Here is a 27,149-nt window from a genome sequence, read left to right on the forward strand (position 1 = left end):
ATATATATATACATATATATTGTTTCATTTGAACTGTAATAGCGTAACTAATGAATTTGTTATAACTGGAACAGGAATTAAGTTCAAACACTGGAAAAGTAACAAGAATGTATGGGCATGTATTCTGTGATTATAGGCAGTGGCATGGGATTGTCTATAGACATGTAAACAAAGAACAGGAAATACTGCATGTTTGGCTATTGTCTCTGAGCCATGGCTGGGGAATTTTCATGATGTACTACTGTTGCAGAGATGCTCCTCTAGAGTGCATCAGTGCTATACATTATGGAGAGAAGTAATACGCATTGGACATCACTGTAGAAAAGCTTCCAATCTCTTGTCACAAGACAGAAATAAGATGATTATGGAACTTTCAAAATAAAGACATTATCCTTTTCCCCCCCTGGTATTTATAATGTTAATGGAAAATGTATTTTCAGATACATCATTTTAAACAATGATTATCGTTTTATTCTGTTAAAGACAGTAGCTTTTTACAAGAATAGCACAAATGTTTTATTCAAACATAACCTGGCACACGTTCCACAATTTATCAAAACACCGTCAACTTCACAATAATAACTTTTATACCGTGTACCGTGCTGTACAAGTACAAGCAAACACACATAAAACATGGGTTAACAGTGAACAGTAATGCATTAGAATCTGTCAGAGTCAAAGTGGTGACAATATAACTAACAAGCTAACATTTTTGCTCAAATCTAAATGTACAATAAATATTCCCAAAAGTAGTAGAACACAGGCTACAGGGGCCTCATTTATCAAAGGTGTGTGTGCACAAAAAAAATACTCTAAACCTTGCGTATGCCACTTTTTCGGCAAAGGTTGGTATTCATCAATTGTGAACATGACAGGAAAGTGTGCATATCTCCACGCAAATCCCAAACCATGTGTGTGCACAACTTTTTGAAGGTTGATCAACTGTATTGCAACAAATAGGCTTATTGTTTGTTTGGGGAAAATGGGAGGTGTTTGATGCACAGGAATTCTAATGATGGTAGGGAAATAAAAACATTCAAATGTAGGCCTAATGATAAAACAGTTGCATTTTCCATTGGTAAGGAGATTGCAGCATGTTGTCTAATATTTATTTGACTTTTATTATATAGGCCTAAATCATAATCATATTGCAGGATGTCTCCTTTTCTGACATAACTGATTTCAATTATTCTCGCTATGCAACAAATTGCAGGCTACCATTTATCAATCGCTAATTAAATAGCCAAGCATGCTCAAAAGTAAATAGACCGGTAGCCTTGATAGTATGTGCAGAGCAATAGTATTAGGAGTGCGACATAGCCTATTTAATTTCAGAGCCTATACCAAGACAGAAGATAGAAACACATTGATGTATTGATAAACAAAATATAGAACATTTGAGAGAGTGTTGAAAATGCATGCTTTCTGTTCCTGTACACTTCCAGTCATTGCACTCGTTAGCAATGGCTCCAGAAAGTACCTTCAACTTCCTTCAAACTGCAGCAGAGACATCCAAATCGTATCCATGAGTGCATCTGACTGGGTAAGTAGAAAAAGTTCCCAAAATGTCGCACTATCCCTTTAATTTCCCATTATTACAAAGTTATTACTTATAATACTGATTAGTTTGACTGTACTCTAAACCCCAATATAAAAACATTTCACACAGTAAATGCATAAATGAAAAAAATGGAAGAAAAAAAACAGTGGCAGCTGGTGAACTGTGAGATGAAATTAAGTACTTGGGAAAACAGTAACTTTTAAAATCTCGAGCAACAGGATCAGATGTATCAGATTGCTCAATGTTGCATAATGAATGTGTAACAAACACATTCAACTGTACCTCTTTTCTACTCTATTTCTTAGAAAATAACTAGGTTGTATTTATACTAACTACATTATACACTTAGTATACAAAACAATAAGAACACTTGCTCTTTTCATGACAAACTTACCAGGTGAATCCAGAGGAATGCTATTGACCTCTTATTGATGTCAAATCCACTTTAAATCAGTGTAGATGAAGGGGGGAGACAGGTTAAAGAAGGATTTTTAAGCTGAGACAATTGAGATATGAATTGTGTATGTGTGCCATTCAGAGGGTCAATAGGCAAGACAACATAATTAAAAGTGCCTTTGAACGGGGTACGGTCGTAGGTGGCAAGCGCACTGGTTCGTTTCAAGTACTGCACAGCTGCTGGGTTTTTCACACTCAACAGTTTCCTGTGTGTATCAAAAATATTAGGAAGGTGTTCCTAATGTTTGGTATACTCAGCTTATCTACAGACTAGATCATATAATGCTTTTCTGCTCATATGCACAACATATTAAATACACTAAGGGCCAGTTTCCCAGCCCCAGATTAAGCCTACACTAAAAATCACTTTCAATGGGAGATTCTCCATTGCAGACAAGGCTTCATCTGGGCCCACACAAAGTCCTATATTATTGCATATAAAAAAAAACATATTGCATAGGATGTAATCTGTTAACCAGCTCCTTATTGCCCAGCCATAATACCATAATTATAAAATAAACAATCTCAACTCAGTGTTAACAAAAGATGGTATCAACAACTATACTGCTTATTGTGATATAAAGTTGTCATGTCACTGTTTCAGTTACATAGTAAAATGGTCTCAAATTTAACCATGCACCATGAAATAATTACTTAGGAGGATATGTCTGCACTTTAACTGGCAGTTTTGTTAAGATATGAAAAGTTGTGGTTGTTTGTTTTGCCTTTTTGAGGATTCATATGAAAGTGTTTCAGAGTACCCAATATAAAGGCATTTTCATTCACCAGGGTATAATCTGATGCCAAAGACGCTCACTAGCACTCTTGGCTTTCGCTGCACGTGGAGGTGACCCCGGCCTTGGACAGGAACAGCTTTCCGCTGGGACAAACACACACTTCGTAGAGTCCCTGAGCGTTTCCAGACACACCTCCTTGTCCCAGGGGGAGATTAGGCAGACGCACGGTCTCGGCATCCAGAATCACCTACACAGACAACACACAACAAAGGGCGTGGTCAGACGCACCACTGCTGAAACACATACAGTGGGGCAAAAAAGTATTTAGTCAGCCACCAATTGTGCAAGTTCTCCCACTTAAAAAGATGCGAGAGGCCTGTAATTTTCATCATAGGTACACTTCAACTATGACAGACAAAATTAGAAGAAGAAAAATCCAGAAAAATCACATTGTAGGATTTATGAATTTATTTGCAAATTATGGTGGAAAATAAGTATTTGGTCAATAACAAAAGTTTATTTCAATCCTTTGTTATATACCCTTTGTTGGCAATGACAGAGGTCAAACGTTTTCTGTAAGTCATCACAAGGTTATCACACACTGTTGCTGGTATTTTGGCCCATTCCTCCATGCAGACCTCTAGAGCAGTGATGTTTTGGGGCTGTTGCTGGGCAACACAGACTTTCAACTCCCTCCAAAGATTTTCTATGGGGTTGAGATCTGGAGACTGGCTAGGCCACTCCAGGACCTTGAAATGCTTCTTCAGAAGCCACACCTTTGTTGCCCGGGTGGTGTGTTTGGGATCATTGTCATTCTGAAAGACCCAGCCACGTCTCATCTTCAATGCCCTTGCTGATGGAAGGAGGTTTTCACTCAAAATCTCATGATCCATGGCCCCATTCATTCTTTCCTTTACACGGATCAGTCGTCCTGGTCCCTTTGCAGAAAAACAGCCCCAAAGCATGAGGTTTCCACCCCCATGCTTCACAGTAGGTATGGTGTTCTTTGGATGCAACTCAGCATTCTTTGTCATCCAAACACAACGAGTTGAGTTTTTACCAAAAAGTTCTATTTTGGTTTCATCTGACCATATGACATTCTCCCAATCTTTTTCTGGATCATCCAAATGCTCTCTAGCAAACTTCAGATGGGCCTGGACATGTACTGGCTTAAGCAGGGGGACACGTCTGGCACTGCAGGATTTGAGTCCCTGGCGGCGTAGTGTGTTACTGATGGTAGGCTTTGTTACTTTGGTCCAAGCTTTCTGCAGGTCATTCACTAGGTCCCCCCGTGTGGTTCTGGGATTTTTGCTCACCGTTCTCGTGATCATTTTGACCCCACGGGGTGAGATCTTGCGTGGAGCCCCAGATTGAGGGAGATTATCAATGGTCTTGTATGTCTTCCATTTCCTAATAATTGCTCCCACAGTTGATTTCTTCAAACCAAGCTGCTTACCTATTGCAGATTCAGTCTTCCCAGCCTGGTGCAGGTCTACAATTTTGTTTCTGGTGTCCTTTGACAGCTCTTTGGTCTTGGCCATAGTGGAGTTTGGAGTGTGACTGTTTGAGGTTGTGGACAGGTGTCTTTCATACTGATAACAAGTTCAAACAGGTGCCATTAATACAGGTAACGAGTGGAGGACAGAGGAGCCTCTTAAAGAAGAAGTTACAGGTCTGTGAGAGCCAGAAATCTTGCTTGTTTGTAGGTGACCAAATACTTATTTTCCACCATAATTTGCAAATAAATTCTTTAAAAATCCTACAATGTGATTTTCTGGATTTTTTTTTTCTCACTTTGTCTGTCATAGTTCAAGTGTACCTATGATGAAAATGACAGGCCCCTCATCTTTTTAAGTGGGAGAACTTGCACAATTGGTTGTTGACTAAATACTTTTTTGCCCCACTGTATACACGCCACTGCTGAAAACATACATATACAGTACCAGTCAAAAGTTTGGACACCTACTCATTTAAGGGTTTTTGTTATTTGTACTATTTTCTACATTGTAGAATAATAGTGAAGACATGAAAACAATGAAATAACACATGGAATAATGTAGAAACCCCCAAAAGGTATTAAACATATCAAAATATATTTTATATTTGAGATTTTTCAAATAGCCACCCTTTGCCTTTATGACAGCTTTGCACACTCTTGGCATTCTCTCAACCAGCTTCATGAGGTAGTCACCTGGAATGCATTTCAATTAACAGGTGTGCTTTGTTAAAAGTACATTTGTGGAATTTCTTTCCTTCTTAATGCGTTTAAGCCAATCAGTTGTGTTGTTTACAAGGTACGGGTGGTATACAGGAGATATCAAACATCTCTGGAGAGACCTGAAAATAGCTGTGCAGCGACGCTCCCCATCCAGGCTGACAGAGCTTGAGAAGATCTGCAGAGAAGAATTGGAGAAACTCCCCAAATAAAGGTGTGCCAAACATGTAGGGTCATACCCAGGAACACTCAAGGCTGTAATTGCTGTCTATGGTGCTTCAACAAAGTACTGAGTAAAGGGCCTGAATACTTATGTAAATGTAATATTTCCAGGGGGTTATTCTTGAAAACTGTTTTTGCTTTGTCATTATGGGGTATTGTGTGTAGATTGATGAGGGAAAACAATTTTATAAATTTTAGAGAAAGGCTGTAACCTAACAAAATGTGGAAGAAGTCTAGGGTCTTAATACTTTCCGAATGCACTGTACATTTACATGCCACTAGGGGACAGCATCGCTGCTATTTATAGATATCAAGGCCAGTAAGTAAATGTACATGTCTCTGTCACATGTAGTGTAAAATATAAGTACAGTACTGCCAGTCAATAGCAAGTAAATCACACACTGCCTCACCAGTCCTTCACTGGAGTGCAATAGAAAATCCATGTTAGATGCAGCCTCGATGTTCCCGGCCAGTGCTTTGACAAAGACTCCCTTTGGTGCATCCATGCTGAGAGAGCGGGTTGGAGACTCCAGCCTGGAACATACAGGAGAACATCAGTTTGATCAATTCCACATATGACTGTGATAAAACAAACAATAAACTGCTTGGAATTAAGAGTTCATATTTCATATTGGCCTATTCCAAGATGTCAACGGTTATGGGATCCAGCATCTACCTCAAGTCTTTGAAGGGTTCAGCTTTGAGCAGGGGCGTCTCTACAGAGTGTTCAAACAGGGCACCTTCTGGACCTAAATAAAAGCAAACACACAAGGTGTTAGTCAATTACAATGAAACATCATTGGTGTTACCATAGAGATACAGGTTACATATATTATTCTATTTCATTCTGCTATGTACTGTGAGTGGGTCTACAGGTCCTGGCAGTCAATTGTTCCCCTGGGTGCTTGTCAACTGGTGTTAGTGAGAGGATGACATGTGCACTGGCTCAGAGTCACCTCCAACCACCAGACTTGAAGGAGAGAGAGAATGTTTGCAGTGCTTTAAATCACTGTGGTTGACAGCTCCCTTGGCTAGCTAATTACATCTTTATTACCACCAGCCTTTACCAATCGTATGTTACCATAGCATGCAAAGCTGCTCACCTGACATCACACTATAGAGTCTCACTAGGTCTGATAGTGATATTGTAACAGTATACACATCTTTAGCTTTGTTCTGTTTGTGCATGGTTTTCTGGCCAAGGTTGTGTTAACTTTTGCTCAGTGTCTTGCTAAAGTGAAATGACCGTCACCGTTCAGCGGTACGTCAGGCTCCAGATGTCCGAGACATAATGAAGCTATCAAAGGACACTCTTCAGCTAATTACCCCACACAGCACGAGGGCACTGACCTCCCATCAATACTAAAACTGGACACAACAAAGAGATTTAGACAAAATAGACAACTTGAGCATACAGTCTATAATCAATTGGGTGGACTCTGATATGTTTAACTTCAGTTCTTAGTTACTGTAGCTTCAATTTACGTTATATTATAAATATACTTTAATTATAAACCAACCAATTAAAAAGCAGTGTTTCTGTCACCTTTCCTGTCATTTTTAGATGAATGAGCTTGACATTCAATACCTTTTCAAGGACAACTTCGCAGAAAAAGTAAAACTGCTCCAGTCCAGTAACTACCATGTCAAATGAAAATGTATTACTTTGATATGTAATAAAACACTCAGTGATTCAGTACATTGCTCTCATAAATTACAATAAAATGAATGAAAACCCTGTTTGTGGTTCATATCTGTAATGCTGTATACCCATGTATGGGCTTAGTGGTGTGACACTGACACTGCAGACATGATTGTACCTGTGACACGGAGCTTGTCTGTCCCAACAACCACCTCTTTGTCATCTGCAGAAAACAGCATCTTGGTGTTGGAGCTGATGACAAAGTTCTGTGCATTTCCCTGGGCCACATCTGGACCTAAAATGACACCATGGAGAATTATTAGAGACCAGAAGCAGTTAAAGCTGAGGGACTGGGGGACATAGGCTTAGCATAATTGAGATATCATATGCTGTATCACTAAAACATGTACATTTTGCACGCAGCTTTAAAATTTGGATGAATTTGTTCACTTTGTCACCTCTCTCTCAGAAGAAATAAAGCCAGGGTGCCGATAGGCCTACTGTCCAACTGTCTCTGGGCAGAAATAGGCCAGTGAGATATTTAATACACTTCAATACCATTTTCTATAGAAGAACAGAACAAGATGTTCTTTCCAAACGACTGAGGGGGAATGTCTGAGGGGGAATAGACCAAATAACCGGTCTTTAAAACCCTTAAACTTCCTTCACAGAGGGTCACATAGATAGGTCAATGCCTTTGATGGCATAATGACCAAGAATACCTAACAGTCTCGTGAAACACTGTAATTAGTTTAGTCATTTGTTACCCCTCTAATTATGGCACACTCCTCTACGAACCCCACTGGCCAGCCATAAAATGTGCACAAATAATAGTCTCTGTAGACCTGAGGCCCCTGGTGTAACAGATAGGCCATTCTGGTACTGATGACAGAAAGCTGGGCATGGGGTATTAATGGCAATCTGATGGAATATGAAAGGGGAGATGCGTTTTGTCATTGCTAATGTTGTATTACATACAGTACAGCTGCAGGACAAGTCCATGAATGAAATTGCCGAAGTGTCCATATATCAGTTGAATAATGCAATTTATAAACATTGCTAGCCTGCTGTATGTTTCTAGGTGTGTGTGTTTTCTGTCCACTTACCTACAGAGAGACTTCCTGTGACATCATTATTTTCATTGCGGGCATTGAGGGTGACGTTTTCAGACGAGTTCACCAAGAGAGAGGAGTCCTGGAAAAAAATAACTCTTTGGTCATCAATAAGCATCCTGTGCATGTCAGATATCACTGGACAGGACTTTAATTGAACATGGAGCGCAACACAAAATGATGCATTGCCAATGAATGCTGCAAAATGCATCGTTATGCTCACAGGTTCAAGTATCTGGTCTTCATTCATACCTTTCAGAAAGCACTACTGAGTTACTATAGGCTCAAGAGATGTAGCCTATTTGGGCAAGTCTTGAAAAGCAGGTTGTGTATAATGAACACTGAATCTAATTCAAAACTGTCGACTTCAGTGATGAAAGTGTCAGTCCATAAATGGTGAATACATTGCCTTTTTAATGAAGCTCAAAGATAGAGTGGAGGAAAACACAGCACAATGAGGGAAAACCATAAACATGCAGACAACTGCTGCAAAGTGTTACCATCTGCTGCTCGATTGCACACCATTGACTGTTTTCCACCACAAATATCCAGGAGTTAAATAAGGAACTTGCTACACTGTACATCCACAGGGACTGCCAAAGCTTATTGAGTAAGACACATTTCCCAACTACGCAAGAGAACGATGTCAAAATACAGATCATCTGACTATACCTCAGGACAGTTGTTTGATGTAATTGCCCAGCGGTTTTAACAGGAAGCGCTCCTAGATTCAACAAACAATCAACTTTGATTTCTATGGTTTCCTGACAATGAGTCAGAGCTTGGGAAAACAGACCACTTTAATCAACACAACCCTATTGGACTGGGTATGAGTGTTTGAGGAGAAGGAGGAGGAAGGAAGAGGAGAAGGAGGAGTATAGGAGCCTGTTTGCTTACCTCTCTGGAGTGGATCTCTTGGGCGTAGAGAGGAAAGAGGAACTCTGACTCTCCGTCCTCAAGCCTCACTCCGTCCGATGTTACTTTTAGGTGTCCCATCCCTTCCTGCAATGACAAGCAGAAAGAATTAACTCAGCAAGGCAGTGCACAGGGTCCTACAAGAAATTCACTCCATAACCATACTGTGTCCCCAAGGATTTCTGTGACACCATGTGTTGCTTCTAACTCTGGATGGTGAGTGAATCTATTTTAGGTGATGGTCTCTGCTGGGTATAGTGTTGGGAGTTAAACACACTGCAGTGAATATATGATTCATAGCACCTCAGGCAATAGTGACTTTGATAATGATCCAGTGTGAAAGAAAAGCAGAATCTCTGATTTCAATTTCACATAATAACTACTTCTCTCAGGCTATATTCCAAAAGGATGGAGGAATAATGAAATGTGTATAAAACTAAGCTTACCGTGCTAGAGGGTGAATGTTGGTTTTTATTCATCCCACTAGGCAGCCATTGGATGCCAAGGATAAGAGACATGTGGCTATACCCCCCAGGACTGAGGGTAAACTCAAACTAAAGCAGCAGAGATCTATGTGTTTGCTCTGCCAATGCAGTCACTACATTCCCAGGGTGTGTTGTGTTGGGATGTTTCAGTTACTCCTAAGCCCTATTTATACCTGGGGCTGACATGTGTCCTTTGTCCTGATCTTGTCTAAATTCTAATTGTGTCTACACATGGTATTAAAATGTGTCTGCTATCTGTCCACTGTGTCTGCATTGTGTCCTGATTTCCTGGTCTCTTCCTTTATATAAATGATTTCACAGCGAAATAGTATGTATTTATTGTAAGACACATATTGATGTAATCAGTTAATGGTTCCACCTGTCAAGGATTTTAGAGAGCCGAATAATGATGATTTAAATGGTTTCTCTGTCCAGATCTGTCTACACTTGTAAGATATCCAGACACAATGCGTTTTCTGACTACTTCCGGAGGGTGGCAGGATGATCTGATCACAATCAGATCACAATGTGTCTTTTGATTGTCTACACCTGTCTAAAACTGTGGGTACAATAAGAATGTGGACAAAATCAGGACAAAGGACATAAGTTAGAAGCAGGTATAAGCGGGGCTTCTATCACTTTTAAACATGGCTTAAATTGTAAATCAATGTAAAATTAATCAAAACCGTTTTGGCCTAATACATTATCACATCATATTGGCTATATGCTTGGCCTGACAATATTGTTAATTTCAGACCATATTATATTTCAAAACTCAAAACAGAGCTTTGATAACAAAATAGATTAGTTGGTGTATCACTTGTGAGGCACAGCTGAGCATAAATTGAAATAAGTTGCTTTTTATTTTACTGAACTGATAGTACCTGCACTGGATGGTCAGTCTCAGCGGAGGGAAGGAGAGAGCAACAGAGCACCCGCCTCTCACGGTCCCTGCTCTCTTCTTTCCTCCAGTTGAGTGACCAGAGAGAGGGTACACCTCCTCCCATTGATGTCGAAACTCGAGTCTCACTGCATTATTTCTGCCTCTTGGACAATTTCATGTTGTTCCTATGACCAGAGAATGTGAAATATTCCTCGATTTTAATATCGACAGGAGGAGCTGCTAGTAATACAAAGCGTTGGCCTGTCGATACACTTGGCTACTAAGAGCCAATTTATGTTTGATCCGAAATGAGGTCGTGGCGCCGTATGGATGGTGTGACGCAATTGCAGAGCCTCCCGAGGAATGCAGAGGCCACGACGGAATCGTCGTGCGCCTCCGACATTTTTGTAACAATGCAGAGAGGGCTCAGTCAAATATACTTATAGCTAAATCAAGATATACCACAGCCTGTCGTTTCAAACGGGAACAAATGAGTCATAGTGGGCAGAACAAGCAAGGAGGGGCAGAGCCAAGCACGGGCTAGAGAGATACTATTGGCGAGTTTTAGCATTGCATTAGCATATTTCCGTTGGGGAACGCCTCCTCTGTGAAGTGCGCGTGTGCAATAATTCAACTCAAAACGTTGGCGAAAGGGAAATTCTTCAAAACGTAGTTCACTCTGTTCGTAACAAAGTGTAGTTTCGGGAACTGAGATCAAATGTTTAATCGAAGAGAAAGTGTGTAGAATGTCGGCCAAAATCCATCTCGTTCCATCTTCTCCCACTTACCGCCCCTGTATAGCCATCGCAAGATCCACTTGTTGATTGATGCTTATTTATAAAACCCTCTTGAGCCTCAAACCCCCTATCTAAGATGCATACTGCAGCCCTCTTCCTCCACATTCAACACTCTGCCAGTCACATTCTGTTAACAGTCATCGCTCGTTTTTTAATTTCGCTGCAGCTAGTGACTGGAACTAGCTGCAAAAAATGCTCAAACTGGACCGTTTAATCTCCAACTCTTCATTCAAAGACTCAATCGTGGACACTCTTACTGGCAGTTGTGGCTGCTTCGCGTGGTGCTGTTTTCTCTACCTTCTTGCCCTTTGTGCTGTTGTCTGTGCCCAATAATATTTGTACCATGTTTTGAGCTGCTACCATGCTGTGTTTTCATGTGTTTCTGCCTATTGTCTTAGGTCTCTCTTTATGTAGTGTTGTCTCTTGTCGTGATGTGTGTTTTGTCCTATTTTATATTTATGTTTTAATCCCTGCCCTGTCCCCGCAGGAGGCCGTCATTGTAAATAAGAATGTGATCTTAACTGACTTGCCTAGTTAAATAATAATATAAAACTCGTGGGTCCTGGAATCTATAGGCACGGTGATTCGAGCTATCTGATTGGCTATCCTTGTCAGCCTGGTAGGCGGAGTTTGTCACTGCAGACAAATGAAAATGTTAAATGGGAACACGCTGCGTACCCAGCGCGCAGAGCTTCTAAATCAAATGCACCTTCCGCCAAAAAGCGCAGTCGAATAAAAACAACGATAAAGGAGCGCAAAATCTTCTTATCGTTGGCTTTTCTACAGAAATAATTTCTACTTTTTCATTAATTCAGGAAAAATATTATATGTCGTTTTGTCCATACAACCACTCCAAAATATAGCTTCCTGCCATCCAGGACCTCAATACCAGGTGGTGTCAGAGGAAGGCACTAAAAATTGTCAAAGACTCCACCCTAGTCAAAGACTGTTCTCACAGCAAGCGATACCTGAGCGCCAAGTCTAGGTCCAAGAAGCTTCTAAACAGCTTCTACCCCCAAGCCATAAGACCCCTGAACAGCTAATCAAATGGCAACCCAGACTATTTGCACTGCCCCCAAAGTTTTATTTTCTTAACTGCATCGTTGGTTAAGGGCTTGTAAGTAAGTATTTCACTAAGGTAGAATTTGATTTGATTTTAAATCTGTCTGTAGTCTACAGTAAAGGTCAGGTAATGCGTTATTAATGAACTAGAGCTAAGCAGTTTTTGGAGAGCCATGTCAGTGACCCAACATACCGTGTTAAACCACATGACCCGGAGGATCCATATGGTAAGGGCAAAGTTCACAGTGAGGATGATAATGAGCAGCAGGACAAACAGGTAGAGGCAGCGCTTCCTCCAACCGTAGATCCCAATCTTATAGATTGAGTCAGGGACCGGGGCAGGGACACTGCTGTCCTGGGTGGTGTTGACATACTGCTCCCTCACCATCTGCTGGGGAAAACGCATGGACAAGAAAAGAGGCAGTTTAGATCAATGGACATGTATAGTCTGACTGTCTATACATTACCCTGAAGTGGCAGTTATTTAAAATCATGCATCACCAGTGGACTTGCTTAGTTAAATAAAGGTTGAATAAATCAAAATCTATTGGAATTTGCTTCATATTATTAGCAACCATGTACATTACAATGCCTGTTCTTATGACTCTAAACACCTCCGTCACTAATGAGCAGCTGGATATCTGGCCAGAACACATGGAAAACGTGAATATATTTCTGACATCTCAAAGATGGCTAACAGCAAGAGAGAGAACTCCTCATTACATTGGCTTTAGTTTTAAGTCCAGCCCCTATACTGTTGAACTGAACAGAGTGTGATTCTTGTGTTCTATCGGAATGCACACTCATGTACAAGTGCCTTGCGAAAGTATTCGGCCCCCTTGAACTTTGCAACCTTTTGCCACATTTCAGGCTTCAAACATAAAGATATAAAACTGTATTTTTTTTGTGAAGAATCAACAACAAGTGGGACACAATCATGAAGTGGAACGACATTTATTGGATATTTCAAACTTTAACAAATCAAAATGGAATGGTTCAAAAATAAACATATCCAGGTGTTAGAATGGCCAAGTCAAAGTCCAGACCTGAATCCAATCGAATCTGTGGAAAGAACTGAAAACTGCTGGTCACAAATGCTCCCCATCCAACCTCACTGAGCTCGAGCTGTTTTGCAAGGAGGAATGGGAAACAATTTCAGTCTCTCGATGTGCAAAACTGATAGAGACATACCCCAAGCGACTTACAGCTGTAATCGCAGCAAAAGGTGGCGCTACAAAGTACTAACTTAAGGGGGCCCAATTTTTCAGTTTTTGATTTGTTAAAAGTTTGAAATATCCAAAAATTTCATTCCACTTCATGATTGTGTCCCACTTGTCGTTGATTCTTCACAAAAAATACAGTTTTATATCTTTATGTTTGAAGCCTGAAATGTGGCAAAAGGTCGCAAAGTTCAAGGGGGCCGAATACTTTCGCAGGGCCCTGTAAATCAACAGTACCAGAGATGTAAATGGCAAAGGCTTTGCTGCTATTTCATATTTATGTCATAAGAGCAAAATTCTCTCAATTATTGACCAGTTAGAGCTTCTTTTTTTTCAAGCATTCTACTCTTCTGTAAAGGGCGGATTGATGATATGACACAGAGACATAAAAACCCCAGTAATATTTCTAAAGGATGCGCTGAGAATATAGTCTGAGGGCTGAGCACAAAGCCATAGCTTTTTTGCCCTACAATAATGGAGCCAGGGCTCGTGTCACATTTAATTGATTAATCAACATTGATACTTTCATTCAAGTCAATGCCTGGAGAAAATTAATTGGGTTGTAGGCAGTAGCTAAAAAAAATGCCTTTCACGAACAATGACAACGAAACAAGCCCTTTCACCAAATAATCTCCACACTGAATCCTAGAATCATGTTTAACACTGAGTGAATAAAGTATATACAGACAGACACCATGATTAAATGTGACTGATAAAGGTGATACAAATTAATTAATTTGTTCAATTTATTTAATCTCTGTCAGCACCAGTGGAGGCTGGTGAGGGGAGGACAGCTCATAGTAATGGCTGGAATGGAATGAAGCATGTTTGATTCCATTCCATCTACTCCATTCCAGCCATTACTATGAGCCATCCTCCCCTCACCAGCCTCCACTGGTCGACACCAATACTGCAAAATATTTCACACAACATAGTTTCTGTATCATCCCAGTTTCCCCAAGATCTGCTGTTAACTTCATACTGACATTAGCTTGTTGACAAAAACAAAACACATGGTAAACTGACTGTCTGGTTGATTTGTTTCATGCCAGTGTGGAATGGAGACATTCCAGCAGCTTGGGTGATTTACATATGGACAGATGCGCCGCCTCATTGGAGGAGTAAACATGGTCTCCACCATGTTTAAGGAGCAACTTTTCATTGTGATCTATAATTCTTTCCTGACATGAACAGATGCTAAGCTAGTACAGCACCTCCGTGTAATTTGGCTGGCTCCCAACCAATAATAATAAGGTTAGACCTACCTGGAGAGGCTGGGGAAGTTAACTGGCAATGTGTGGCACTATTATAGCTCTTTGTTTTTATTATAACTTCTCATTTTTGTTTTTTAAGACATTTTTTACTGAATACCACCATGTTGCTCCTTCAACAATATATCTTAGTGACTATATCAAAGGTAGATGGATTAATAGTATACATGCTCCCTACTTGGGTCCGTCCCCTAAGAAGAGATGTTTCAGAGAAGATGATAAACGCCTAGTCATTGCGTATACAAACAGCTTGTTTCCTGCTGTTACCATAAAAATGCAAACTTGCAAAGGCAGCAAGTGTGTTGGCATAAAGGATAGAGTATCTGTCACCACCAGGTCCCACCTTTCCTCAGGACCTGTCACACTGTATCCACAGACGAGCAGTGATAAATAACCCTTATTCACACAAATGATGTAGCAAAAAAAACTAACCCAAGGAAATGTGGAGGTAATCTTTGTTGTGTGGTATGCTTTTTTTTATACCAATGCTCATTGGTGTTATTAATTGGACTGAGTCATCAGAATAAATCATAATGACAAATTGGATTGCAACAGTTCCCAAAATTGGTTTCCTCTTGACCCATCTTATAGTGAATACAAACTGCAACTAACTGAAAAGAACCATCCACACAGGGCTTATACCCTTTTTTTAATAAAAATGGTACCATAGAATATAAATTAGAGATGCCCATACAGTGTGATAGCAGTATGAATTTAAGAATGTCATACATGTGCTAAAGAAATTACACTGTAATAATACTCTGTTGAGTGCCAAAATTAATAATAAAGGTTGAATAACTGACATGTTAATTGAGGTGTTAATGAATCTTCTTTAACTAATTAATTTAAAGAGAAGGATTAGGAGAGCTACTACTAAAACAACAGTGTGGGAGCAGCCTGGTGGCAGAATTTCTTAAGGTTTTCAGGCTCCAGTTTCAGCCAGCCCAGCCACAGACCAATCTTACCATAGCAACCCAAATAAACATTCCTTAAACAACCTCACCACTGGACTGCAATGGAAAGAATCCTCTTCAGCTAATGTGCTTTAGGAAACAAAATGCTAGTCATGTCACTTTCACAGAACACAAACCTAGTCGTTGAACATTTTACGAGGCCTGATCACATGAAACAGGTTTTAAAACTAATTAAAAAAGCCCAATAAGACTTCACTGTCCTCCTATTGTGAAGAGTATTGACTTCACCTTATAGACTTTTAACATTGCTGGGGCCCTTGTCCATTAACCTCAAACCAGTGATGCTACGATTACTGCCATGTTCAGTCACCTCACTTTGACCTGCTCAGGTGCCAGCAGAACTTCCAAAGCCCCATAGTGAGTTAGCTGGAGGATATTCACATAGACTGCTGAGGGGAAAAAAACAATACTCAGGAGCTCAGATGGTAGCTGTCGGAAAGAAGGCGATCGAAGGCCAAGCCCTTTTAGTTCTCTGCTAAGTGTTTTGTCTCTGTCTAAGCTGCTGTGTCCATGTCTCCATCTGCTGTAATGCTTCCACTTCTAAAAATAGGGCATAGCATTGGGTTCTAAATTTAAAAAAAGCCACAGGACATAACATGAGTAAAACTAATCAACAGAATATGACACAGTAACAAGGGAAATTAACTTAAATTGTAACAAGTACACTGACAACCTTTTTCTGTCTCCCAATATTCTTGACCATGTATGGTAAAATTATTACAAGCACATAAAACAATAGTTCTGGGACAATAAATCCACTTACATTGAAATTCAAGAGTTTCTTTCTATAAAAATTACATATCTAAAATCAAAAAAGTGAAAACAAAACAATAAGGACACCAATGTCAACCACCAGACAGATCAAAGTTTAGACTGTGAAGACTTGAGTTTAAACACTAGAGTATTCAAAAGCTGCAGATATTCAGAGCACTGACTAGTACAGTAGCAGTGACAATGAGAGCATGTTGCCTACCTTTGTGTGCTGAGACGAGCTCCCTCTCCAGTAGCAAACAGAGCTCTTCTGAAGCAGCAGTAAAAGGGGTAGCAGCAGTGCATCCCTTGCCTCGGATGTCTGTCAGGCGTTCAACAGCTGCGTGCCATAAATCTCGCCATGGAACTGCCCCAACTAATCACCATGAGATGGCGCTCCCACTTCCTGCATATCAAATGTGCCTCTCTCTCTACCTTGGGCTTCCCTTATTTTGATTACCCTCTCAAATCATCTCTGCGAGCAGCCAAAGCTCATTGATACAGCAGGGTATCTGTGACTCTGGGAAATATTTTCAAAAGCGTCGAGGTGGGAAATCAGTTGTCTGGAATGTGATGTGCCCTTAGCTTCCATGAATACCAGTGTGTCACTTGCAAAGCATGAGCTTGAGTCTAATTTAAGAAGCTTCAGTTATAGCTTTCACTTGGGAGTTTGGCAGTAGTCTTCTTGACAGCTTCAGTATGACAGGTAGACCTGGTCGATCTTGTGGAGGGCTGTCAGGAACAGGAGACAGACAGGCTACAACTACAGCATGTATTAAATACTTACACTAAAACATTCTGCTCTATTTACATTATGTTCCACAGGAGATTAGTGGCACCTTAATTGTGGAGGACGGGCTTGTGGTAATGGATGGAGCTAAATAAGTGGAATGGTATAAAATACATCAAACACGCGGTTTACATGTGTTTGATGACATTCCATTGGCTCTATTCCAACCATTATTATGAGCCGTCCTCCCCTCAGCAGCCACTGCATAAATTCGTATCGCTATCTTTTATTTGTTATTATTGCATTGTCGAGAAGGAAACTGCAAGTAAGCGCTTCTTTGGATGATATACACAATGCGTATCCCATACATATGACTAATACAACTTGTATTAATAGATAGGGCGTTACTGTAGCAGAAGTTGAAATGGAAGCAGTGTGGGGAGTTTGTTATGCATTGAGCTTTGTATTATTTCACTGAACCTTGATTCATACTAATGTCATATATGAAGACATGGCAAATTGCTACCAGCAGAGATGGAACAGTAACAAAATACAAAACAGCTTAGTCCATATGCTAATCTGTTTCCAGGTCAAATATTTACTTTAAATGCATTTCTTGGTCATTTGGCAAAAAGGTTATTTGCCCACCCAGACAGAGAAAATGTTTACCACTACTCAACACAAAGTGCCATCTGATTGGATGGTTTATAGTTTGCAAAATGAACAGATAGAGAATAAAACTCAATGAAAGATCATTTAGAGTTGCTAAGACAAAATTACATGTGAATATTAATGTGACATTTAACCGCTGTTGCATAGTTAACCATTTAAATCCATACGTAATGGGAGAAAAATTAAGGAAACAAAAGTTATTGTGCTCTCATAGGCGTGATGCCAGAGGACCCGATGGTGGCAGAAGAGGTTGAGCATCTGTCAGTGTCCCGCGGACTGTTATTTTCCCCCATCACCGCTCAAGGTAGTGCTGTGCAACGACAAGCGGCAGCATCCATCAGTAAGCTACCCTGCGTCTCACCCACCCCCGGCTCAAGCCCCTAAACTGAAGCAGAGAAATTCATTTATTTCATGCCATTTGTCAATAAATAACTCACTCTTTATAGTTGCCTGTAGCAGCTCTTTACATACATCCACTGCTGACTCCCAACATGGATGAAAGCAGAAACACATTGGTCTCTCTTTATCCGGGATATTTGGAACCCCCCCCCCCCCCGAAGTTTAAGTTAAAAGGTTACAGTAGGGGCTATGGGTAAGTTCCAACCCTACCAGAAATGCATCAGAAACAATCCACCTTATTTGGAATACAGGAACCTGGAGGTCCTACTGAATTTAATGAGTGACAAAATTAACAAATACAGCTCAAGTGAAAGCACAAATGTCGGGTTGGGCGAGTTCCATTATAGAGGGAAGCATTGATACTAATTGAACACAACACACTAAGTGAGGCGTAAACATCCTCAGCAGTGGGCCTCCAAGGGGACGCCTCAGCCCGCTCGTCTTCAGTCCCAAAGCACCATTTTGATAGTGTAATACTGCCACAACACTTCACACCACTTAGTTTTATGTTACACGCCACAGCACTGTCCTCTCCCATCGAGATTACATTTTCAAACTTATTTGATGCAAGGGCAAAGCTAAAAAAAACAAACACCAACAGTCAATGGCAGGGTTTGTTATTGGCAGGTCTGAGGCCCTGGATTTGGCAATGATGTGCATAGTGAAGTTTAAGTGAGTTTAAGTGTTTTCATGCAGAGGAAAAGTTGTCTGTGACATTGTAACCCAAATTTGTTCAAAATCAAGGTATGCACCTTGTGGATATTGCTAGATCAATTGCTGTGTACATTAGAATATATCAAAGAGTTGTCATTCTGAAACTAGATTCACAGATCTCCAGCCAAATGCAATCGAGTGTCAACTCATTCAAGCTAAATGATCTGGAGCTGGGAGAATATCACAAGGAACACAAAAAAACTAAATGCAAATCTCTTTTAAGAATTTTATTCACCTTACATCACATCTGAACACAGGAATCCCAACCTAAAAAAAAAAAAGGATTTTAGATGGTATTTATAGCATAAGCCCTCCAACCTGCCTGTTAATGTGTGTAACATGTTTAACGCCAACACATTAAAATCAGGTAATACCAGCAATAGTGAATTGCAGTGAGGAATATTCAGTTTGTTCGAATAGAATGTAGGCTCATCAGGACTAATATCATAACATACCAGTTTATGCTTTCTCTTCCTTTTCTCCCTTCTCTCCCTTCGCTGCCTTAGCTGCCTTCTCAGGCTTCTCTGGCTTGTCTGGAACCACAACACCACCCTCCTCCTCAGGACCCTTGGTGTTACGTGTGTAGATCACCTGCGATCTGTGTTTTGACACCAACTTGATCATGCCTAGAGGGGTGACAGAATGGAACGTGCCATTTATTTTGTACAGATATTGAAATACTATGGTCCCACATTACCAACTTACCCAGAAAAGTTAGACCCACTCACTGCCCTGACACAAGTTAGGACAATATACACAACACTTGATGCTGAAAGAGCAGACATCAAGTTACAGTCCCAGTCTTAGTAATCACTGATCAGTGCCAATGTTCACCAAAACGATGGTATTTTCCCATCCCTGAGGGAAGACTATACTGCCGACAGGGGTTAGAAGTGACATTGATGGGAACAGGACTTATGAACATTACAAAACATGTTAATTTTTCAGTAAGAGTTGCAAGTACGAAATATTTAGTGTTCCATTTGGATGGCAAGTGAGAGGAGTGCTAAACATCGGTATATGTAAGTGGGGCTTACTGGCTTTGTAAAAGTATCTGTACCAGTTGGCTCTGTGGCAGACCCACAAGAGTCAGTGCCTTGTTGAGTCAAACTGGGGTTCACTGTAGCAAAGCTCAAAATTGAACCAGATCATTGTCCTCAGACTACTGACACAGAGTGTAGCATGCCAAAAAACAACATGATTGTAGATGAACATGACAGTAGTGTACCAGCAGTCCATTAAAAAGAGTGTATATGCCTATTCTGACAAACATGTACCATCTGCACTTTGATGCTAGGGCCCTGTCTTACATAAAGTCAGATTTGGCTACCCGACTAGTTCTAATTTAAATCAAGTTCACTATGAGTAAACACTATGGTTGAGAATAAAGAGCAGGGGTCAGGGTTTACCTTTGCTGAGCAGTTCCTGGAGGGCAGCCCTGGCCAGAGACCCTCTGATCTTTAGCCTCTCGGACACAACTGCTGGTGTGATGAGCTTGTAGTTGGGCACTTCCTTGTTCAACTTTTCATAGGTGGCCTTGTCGAAGAGGACCAGGTTGTTGAGCTTATCCCTCACCTTTCCCTTGGACCACTTCTGCTCAGAGGAAATGGGAGAAGTTGCTCACTAATGACAGTGCAACCATTTTATGACACCAAAGGAATAAACCCCCAAGAAGAGATCAATGGATATCAGGACATACCTTCTTCTTGGCTTTGCCTCCGGATTTGTTGGCTGGATCCTTGTCCTTTTTGGACTTCCCGGAATCCTTCCCCTTCCCCTTGGCGTCTTTAGGAGGCTGGAATAAGCCACATCACAGTACCATTATCTAACTGATGCGGAATGAACCACCACATTTTCCAAAACTAGCAAACTGCTGCTGGTAGTGTACAAATTAAGTACACAATATCGCACAGAAGACAACGTCAGTTGGTTTGCTAATTCAGACAGTCATTAACGTTAGTCCATCAATTGGAATTTAACCAAATAGGATATACGTGTGCATATTTTAGTAGTGTCTGTAAATGTAGTTGGACCTAAATTAACGAGCGACGACCTAGTCACAGGCTAACAACTAGCCAGCTAATCAACAACCGACTCCAGTTAAACTAACAGTGGTCTGCAGAGAACTAGCGGGCAGTTTGCATAATCTGATTAATTGATACATGTGTGGGAAAGGTCAGACTATGAGATATCTACACATTGGGACATAAGACAATTGATTGTCTGCAACATAAACCGATGGTTGGCTGATCACGCAGTGCACCATCAGCCGCAGGTCAGCTAACGTAGCCAAGCCAGCTACCGTTAGCGAGAAAGCATGGCCAACTGGAATCGTAAAGTGAGCTATTCCATCCATAATCACGGTCAGAACGCTGCGGACAAATAATATTTTCCACCTACCCATCCCGATCTATCCAGAATCTGAACTTTTTCGAGTCCAATATTTTTTTCCGCCCTTGAATTTAATGAAAAATCACGCTAAAACTCTTACCATGATGTCCCACCGTTAAGATGTCGGAGTGAAAGGAAGTTCAACCCGTGCACAAGCCCTAAGAGAACCCGTACATGTGGATGTGGATGTGGAGTATGGTTCTGGGAAATGTAGTTTATTTTTGCTATACTGTTTCTATAGATTGGTTTTAGAATGAATAATAAATAAATCTGCAAAATAAATATAGATGCCATATTAAACAAAAATAATAATACGAATGAACACGCATGTAAAGTTATCGCTGTTCAAGATTATTTTAGATTTTGTCTGAAATATTTCCTGTCACGTGACAATTCTGTCAGCTGTGCGGGAAAAATGGCAACGATCGCGATATTCAGTGTGTATGTTGTAAATAATCCTGGGGGGGGGGTTCATGTACCAGTATGACAATTATGTACACAGAGCAGAAGCAGAGAAAACATTCAGATATCCTTTAGATTTTTGTGTTAAAGATCCACGATGAGAAAGTTGTATCATTTGGTCAACGCGATGGAATCCGAGGTAGGTTGTCCGCAACTGTCAAGTGATCACATCAGTGCTTACAAAGTTGATATAGTGATAGCTGGTAGTACATGTCATGGCTGGAACTCAAATTTTGCATTCTGTATGCTTCTATTTATTGTTAACATTGTGCACGCATAATTCTATTAATCTAGTGGGCAATGCTGTCCATCAATGGATTGGACGTCAACGGTAAGTTCACGGCAGATGGGAAGGAGATCATCGAATACTTGAACGACTCAACAAACTATCTATCCGTTGTCCATACTGAAGGGCTCGCATGAGCTCCAATGAAAAACTGTTGATGGCTTCAATGTTTCATTCGTAAGTAGTTACACTTCTCGTAAGTAGGTACACTTCTCAGGTGATTACAACTGTCAGCTCTGACATTAATAAATCCTTTGGTCTATGGTTACATTTGCTTTTCCATGATCTTGCTACATGTTGTGTTGTACTTTTCCTAGGTTGTTTGCTATTGGTTCACAGCTGTCCCCTGAAGTTGGCAGTACAGGAATTGTATTGCTGGAGACAGATATGTTCAAACGGCACTGCTTTCATACACTCGCTGGTAAAGCCATGCATTCAAACACTGCTATCAGTCTCTGTGTGATGCCTACATGCAATGCACTTGGTTTGAAAAACAAAATCTGCCTCAGTGTCAACTTATTTTTCAGGTATAGAGTTCATTGTGCTGACAGACCCCCGGCAGTCTGGCATTGATGCACTCCTGGGGAAGATTTACGAGATCTATTCAGACTTCACCCTCAAGAACCCCTTCTACTCTTTGGAGATGCCTATCAGGTAACTTTCACATGTCAAATATCTGCCCTCTGTCACATGAGTCTCTATCAGTTATCCATTTCATTGATGAGCAATCATGGCAAGATATATATTGCCCTCTCTTGTTACAGGTTTGAACTCTTTGATCAGATTTTTAAGGTTGCATTTGAGATACCAGCTTTATCTGCTAACTTTGGACCTGGATCTTGAGTAGGAACAAGGATTAATTGCTCCTGAAATGTTGTTGTTGTTGAACCAATCATTGAATTGTGTTTGTTATGACTGGGAAGCTACAGTACAAGCATATGGGTCAACATGTCTCCAAGCAGTGCTGCTATTTCAGAACTAATGTTTTTTTTTTTTTAACTAGCAAGTCAGGTAAGAGCAAATTCTTATTTTACAATGACGGCGAAACCCAGACGACGCTGGGCCAATTGTGCGCCGCCCTATGGGACTCCCGATCACGGCCGGTTGTGATACAGCCCGGGATCGAATCGGGGTCTGTAGTGATGCCTCTAGCACTAAGATGCAGTGCCTTAGACCACTGCCTTAGACTGCTGTGCCACTCAGGAGCCTTGATTAACTTGTATATGATACGGATATGTTCTACTGGGATACAATGTAAATACAGATTTGAAAAACAAAATTGTACATACTTTAAGAATGAACACCACTATGTAATGTTTTCATATCTCATCTCTCTTTTCAATGCAATCCTTTAGAAGTAAAGATAAGCACAACATAAGGTATTTTATTCAAGTCTTTTATCGAATCAAAAAGATTGCACCCATATAAGGAGATGTGTCAAGTGCCATTTTCAGTAATGAACCGTACATTAAAGTGCCTTGGTTTCGAATGATAAGATTATGCTCAAATTAAAATCATATTGACACACATTTTCAATAATTAAATCTTAGATTTATTTTAAGCCATGAGCATTGAAAATAGTTTTAAGTAGCACAACATAGTTGATGTACTTGCACCTGAATACTGTCTTAATACATCTTCAGTGAAAATAAATAATCCCTGGATCAACTCCATGTCTCACCATCTCTTAAAACAAGAATATACAGAATGATGTCTCCTGTCAATTCCAAAACACTTCACAAATAAGAAAATGTACATTCTTATCCTAAGTTTCCCATATTGGCAACAGAGAGTTATGAGGTGTAATAATCAGTCCGCCTTCCTTGGGATGTGACCCATCTTGGTTCTGATGTTCCTAAGCAAGAAGAAGCTGATGGTAGTGACGAGACAGGTGATCTCTGCTACCCAGAAGGCCATTTCCCAGCCGTGGTGCTTGGCGATGGTGCTGAATGGCAGTCCAGAGCAGAAGCCACCAACTGATAACAATACAGGGATGTCAATTAGGCTGGTTCTCATAAATAATAGGATATACAGATTTAGTCATTGAACTACATGTCTGGTACTGCTAGTAAAGCCAAGACATTACACAAAAATGTGTGAAAAGCATTCATTAGAATTTGAGACATTTAGGTTGAGATTAGTGCAACGATAGCATGTGATGTTCCACAATAGTTTGAAGGAGCACTCTCTTTGGCTATCACGCCAAACAAGGCTATTGGTCCGTAAGATGAGAAGCCAAAAGTAGCCCCCAAGAAGAAGATCCATATCAATTTATAACATAAAAAAGAAAGACTGATAGTGTACTGGCTCTGAAAGGAGATTTGAGGAACACAATGTCTTTACTATACCTTGGCTGTCTGGAGTGACAGTGACCCAGAATAGATACATGGAACCAAATATCCCAGCCATCATGGAGATCAAGAGAATTTTTAGAATTTTACTAGGCAAGTCAGTTAAGAACAAATTCTTATTTTAGATGATGGCCTAGGAACAGTGGGTTAACTGCCTGTTCAGGGGCAGAACGACAGATTTGTACCTTGTCAGCTCAGGGATTCAAGCTTGCAACTTTTCGGTCACTAGTCCGACGCTCTAACCACAAGGCTACCCTGCCGACGGGGGTTTCCATGGCTTTGTACAGCCTGGCTGTACAAAAATGAATATAGTACCTAACAAACACTGCTTTGATTTTTTATAGATCTCTGAATTAATGTATGATGCCACTGTCAACCCACTTGTGCCACAGCCTTGTCAGTGAAGTATCCTGCAGCTAAACTGCCCAACAGGCCTCCAACCTCCCAGGGCACTCATGTAGGAACTGCCTGTGAAAAAGAGCTGCATTCAGGCAAACCTAACAAGAATCAATTATTATTGAGTTATCAACAGTAAGCTATTGCACACTAGTAAAACAGGCAGGTTAGCGTTTTCCGTCACGTATCTTGTTCTGGAGGTAGCTCTGCAGAGTGGTCACTAACGGGCTCAGCCACAGTCATAAAATCTGATTTTAAACCTAACCTTAACCACACTGCTAACCATAATGCCTGACCCTAACCTTAAATTAATACCAAAAAGCACATTTTTGATTTCATGAATTGTCACAATATAGCTAAATTTGGACTTTGCAGCTGGCCTACCTACGGGGAACTTGCTGTTCTGCCTCCAGGACAAGACATGAAAATAGACATCAACCTGCATAAAACAGTGGTACAACGCCGGTGTTAATGTTTCAGACTTCCAAACCAATGAGTGTTGACTGGCCCTTGTCCTGGATGAGGAAGAGCTGGCCCCAGTCAGTGCAGGCCGTCTTCACCCCGAATACCACCAGGTAGCCCACAGACAGCAGCCACAGGTAGCGGGACAGGATGAACTCTTTGAAGGTGGTCTCATCACTGGGTGAGCCTGGTAAGGGAGAGAGGTTAAAGTCACACTAGCTCATAGCTTAGAGAGTGGCTCCCGAGTGGCGCAGCAGTCTAAGGCACTGCATCTCAGTGCTACAGGTGTCACTACAGACCCTGGTTTGATTCCAGGCTGTATCACAACCGACCGTGATTGGGAGTCCCATAGGGCAGCGCACAATTGGCCCAGCGTCGTCCAGGTTAGGGTTTGACCGGGGTAGGCCGTAATTTTAAATAAGAATTTGTTCTTAACGGACTTGCCTAGTTAAGTAAAGGTAAAATAAAATCTTGAACTCGTTCACACTAGCAGAGTGTCACTGATTTTACACACAATTTCACATGCAGACAATACTCAGAAAAGCATGTGTTCAAATGAAAACCTGTGCATATCACATTCACACACATTTTGAAATGTTTCAACCACAGAACCAAATGAGGTAAGCTCCAAGCTCTGACCTGCTTTGACCTTCTAGCCCCCCCCCCAGTGTCGATGTTGGGCAAGCCCATGTTCTTGAGCTCGTTCCTGATCAACAGCAGGCAGACGAAGGAGACCACACAACAAGAGAGAGCTGAGATGGACAGGGTCGTTCTCCAGCTGTAGCTCTGGGCCATCAATGTTGCAATAATGGGGCCTATACTCCCAGCCAGGTTCATACTGCAGGACAGAATTGCCCACCATGTCCCAAACTGAGAGGGCTCGAACCACTGAGGAGCAGAAGGGAATGACATATCATAATATCAGACTAGTGATGTGCTGCGTGGCTTGACACGACTGGTGTTGAATGGACAGAGATATACAGTGCATTCGGAAAGTATTCAGACCCCTCAACTTTAAAAAAATGTTGTTACAATACATCCTAAATCTAAAATTGATTATATCTTTTTTTTCTCATCAATCTACACACAATACTCCATGGTGTGTAGAATCCCCAAGCTGACAAGGTAAGAATCTGTCATTCTGCCTCTGAACAAGGTAGTTAACCCACTGTTCCTAGGCCGTCATTGTAATTAAGAATTTGTTCTTAACTGACTTGCCTAGTTAAATAAAAATATGAACATAATATGCTTGTCAACATAGTACATATATTTTTACCTGTAGCCTAATCTGACTGACTGTAACCGTCAATCTAATACATTCTAACAACTGATCGTAAATTGCGAAATAGCTTTGATAACTTCCAATTTAATTAACAAAACATGGCCATTAATAATTGCAAAATAACACAAGGCTACAACAACAATACACTGAAGTTGTAGGCTATTTATTAAATCAGTTTGTCAGCTCCAGGTAGGTTAAACAAATGGAACAAATTGATTTATACTGACTCCAGTGATATAGTAATTTCAACATATGTATTGTATTAAACTGTAGACTACAGTGGCCTAATGGAAGTTATGGAACTCCCTCGCGTGCTTCTGTTATTGTCACGTGTGCTCCCTCTCCGGCCTCTAGGTCACCAGGCTGCTAGTGATGGCGCACAACTGTCACCATCGTTACGCGCCCCTGCTCTTCATCACTCCCCTGATTATCTTCCCTATATATATGTATTGGTGTATCAAAATAAATTAAGTTGCCAATATTATGTTTAAATGTTGTTTTTTTGTTTGCCCGCGTTACCGACCATTGCTAGCTAAAGTGGGACAGTCTTTTAGGATTTTCCAATGGAGGAAAGAGATCCAGTTTACATTAGGGACCCTATACGTAGGGTAGGCAGGGCTCTGGTTTTTGTTGTACTTTTATCCTGGTTAATTTAGATATTTTCTAGAGTACAATGGCACCAAACAGAACTAATAGTAGGGT

At 40.8% G+C, this 27,149-nt stretch overlaps 2 protein-coding genes and 1 long non-coding RNA gene across 9 annotated transcripts; 1 reads left to right on the plus strand and 2 right to left on the minus strand.

The window, feature by feature from the left end:
* Positions 1-448: 448 nt before the first annotated feature.
* Positions 449-17,478, minus strand: LOC135553007 (gamma-sarcoglycan-like). 4 transcript variants are annotated; one of them, XM_064985037.1, is made up of 8 exons: positions 16,526-17,478; positions 12,281-12,475; positions 8,843-8,947; positions 7,940-8,027; positions 7,012-7,128; positions 5,868-5,940; positions 5,602-5,725; positions 449-3,001 (listed from the first exon to the last, which is right to left on the minus strand). In XM_064985037.1, the coding sequence occupies exons 2-8, from the start codon at positions 12,473-12,475 to the stop codon at positions 2,834-2,836; spliced, it is 870 nt and encodes a 289-aa protein (XP_064841109.1). In that variant the 5' UTR covers positions 16,526-17,478; the 3' UTR covers positions 449-2,833. The 4 variants fall into 4 exon arrangements, with proteins under 4 accessions (XP_064841109.1, XP_064841110.1, XP_064841111.1 ...); XM_064985038.1 differs by having other exon boundaries at positions 12,281-12,478; XM_064985039.1 differs by lacking the exons at positions 12,281-12,475; positions 16,526-17,478 and adding an exon at positions 10,230-10,553.
* A 240-nt stretch (positions 17,479-17,718) lies between these two features.
* Positions 17,719-21,395, minus strand: LOC135553009 (small ribosomal subunit protein eS25-like). 3 transcript variants are annotated; one of them, XM_064985044.1, is made up of 6 exons: positions 21,309-21,395; positions 20,517-20,612; positions 20,227-20,410; positions 19,273-19,443; positions 19,053-19,084; positions 17,719-18,014 (listed from the first exon to the last, which is right to left on the minus strand). In XM_064985044.1, the coding sequence occupies exons 1-4, from the start codon at positions 21,309-21,311 to the stop codon at positions 19,277-19,279; spliced, it is 450 nt and encodes a 149-aa protein (XP_064841116.1). In that variant the 5' UTR covers positions 21,312-21,395; the 3' UTR covers positions 17,719-18,014; positions 19,053-19,084; positions 19,273-19,276. The 3 variants fall into 3 exon arrangements, with proteins under 3 accessions (XP_064841116.1, XP_064841118.1, XP_064841115.1); XM_064985046.1 differs by having other exon boundaries at positions 17,719-18,084; XM_064985043.1 differs by lacking the exon at positions 17,719-18,014 and having other exon boundaries at positions 19,030-19,084.
* Positions 21,396-21,626: 231 nt separating this feature from the next.
* On the plus strand, positions 21,627-25,822 carry LOC135553010 (uncharacterized). Of its 2 annotated transcripts, none has more exons than XR_010457542.1 (3): positions 21,627-21,809; positions 21,965-22,377; positions 22,484-25,822. It is a non-coding gene; the product is annotated as an uncharacterized LOC135553010 (long non-coding RNA). The 2 variants fall into 2 exon arrangements; XR_010457541.1 differs by having other exon boundaries at positions 21,965-22,133; positions 22,274-25,822.
* Positions 25,823-27,149: the final 1,327 nt, after the last annotated feature.

The sequence above is a fragment of the Oncorhynchus masou genome, chromosome 13 (assembly GCF_036934945.1).
Source record: "Oncorhynchus masou masou isolate Uvic2021 chromosome 13, UVic_Omas_1.1, whole genome shotgun sequence".
In the NCBI taxonomy this organism is placed as follows: domain Eukaryota; kingdom Metazoa; phylum Chordata; class Actinopteri; order Salmoniformes; family Salmonidae; genus Oncorhynchus; species Oncorhynchus masou.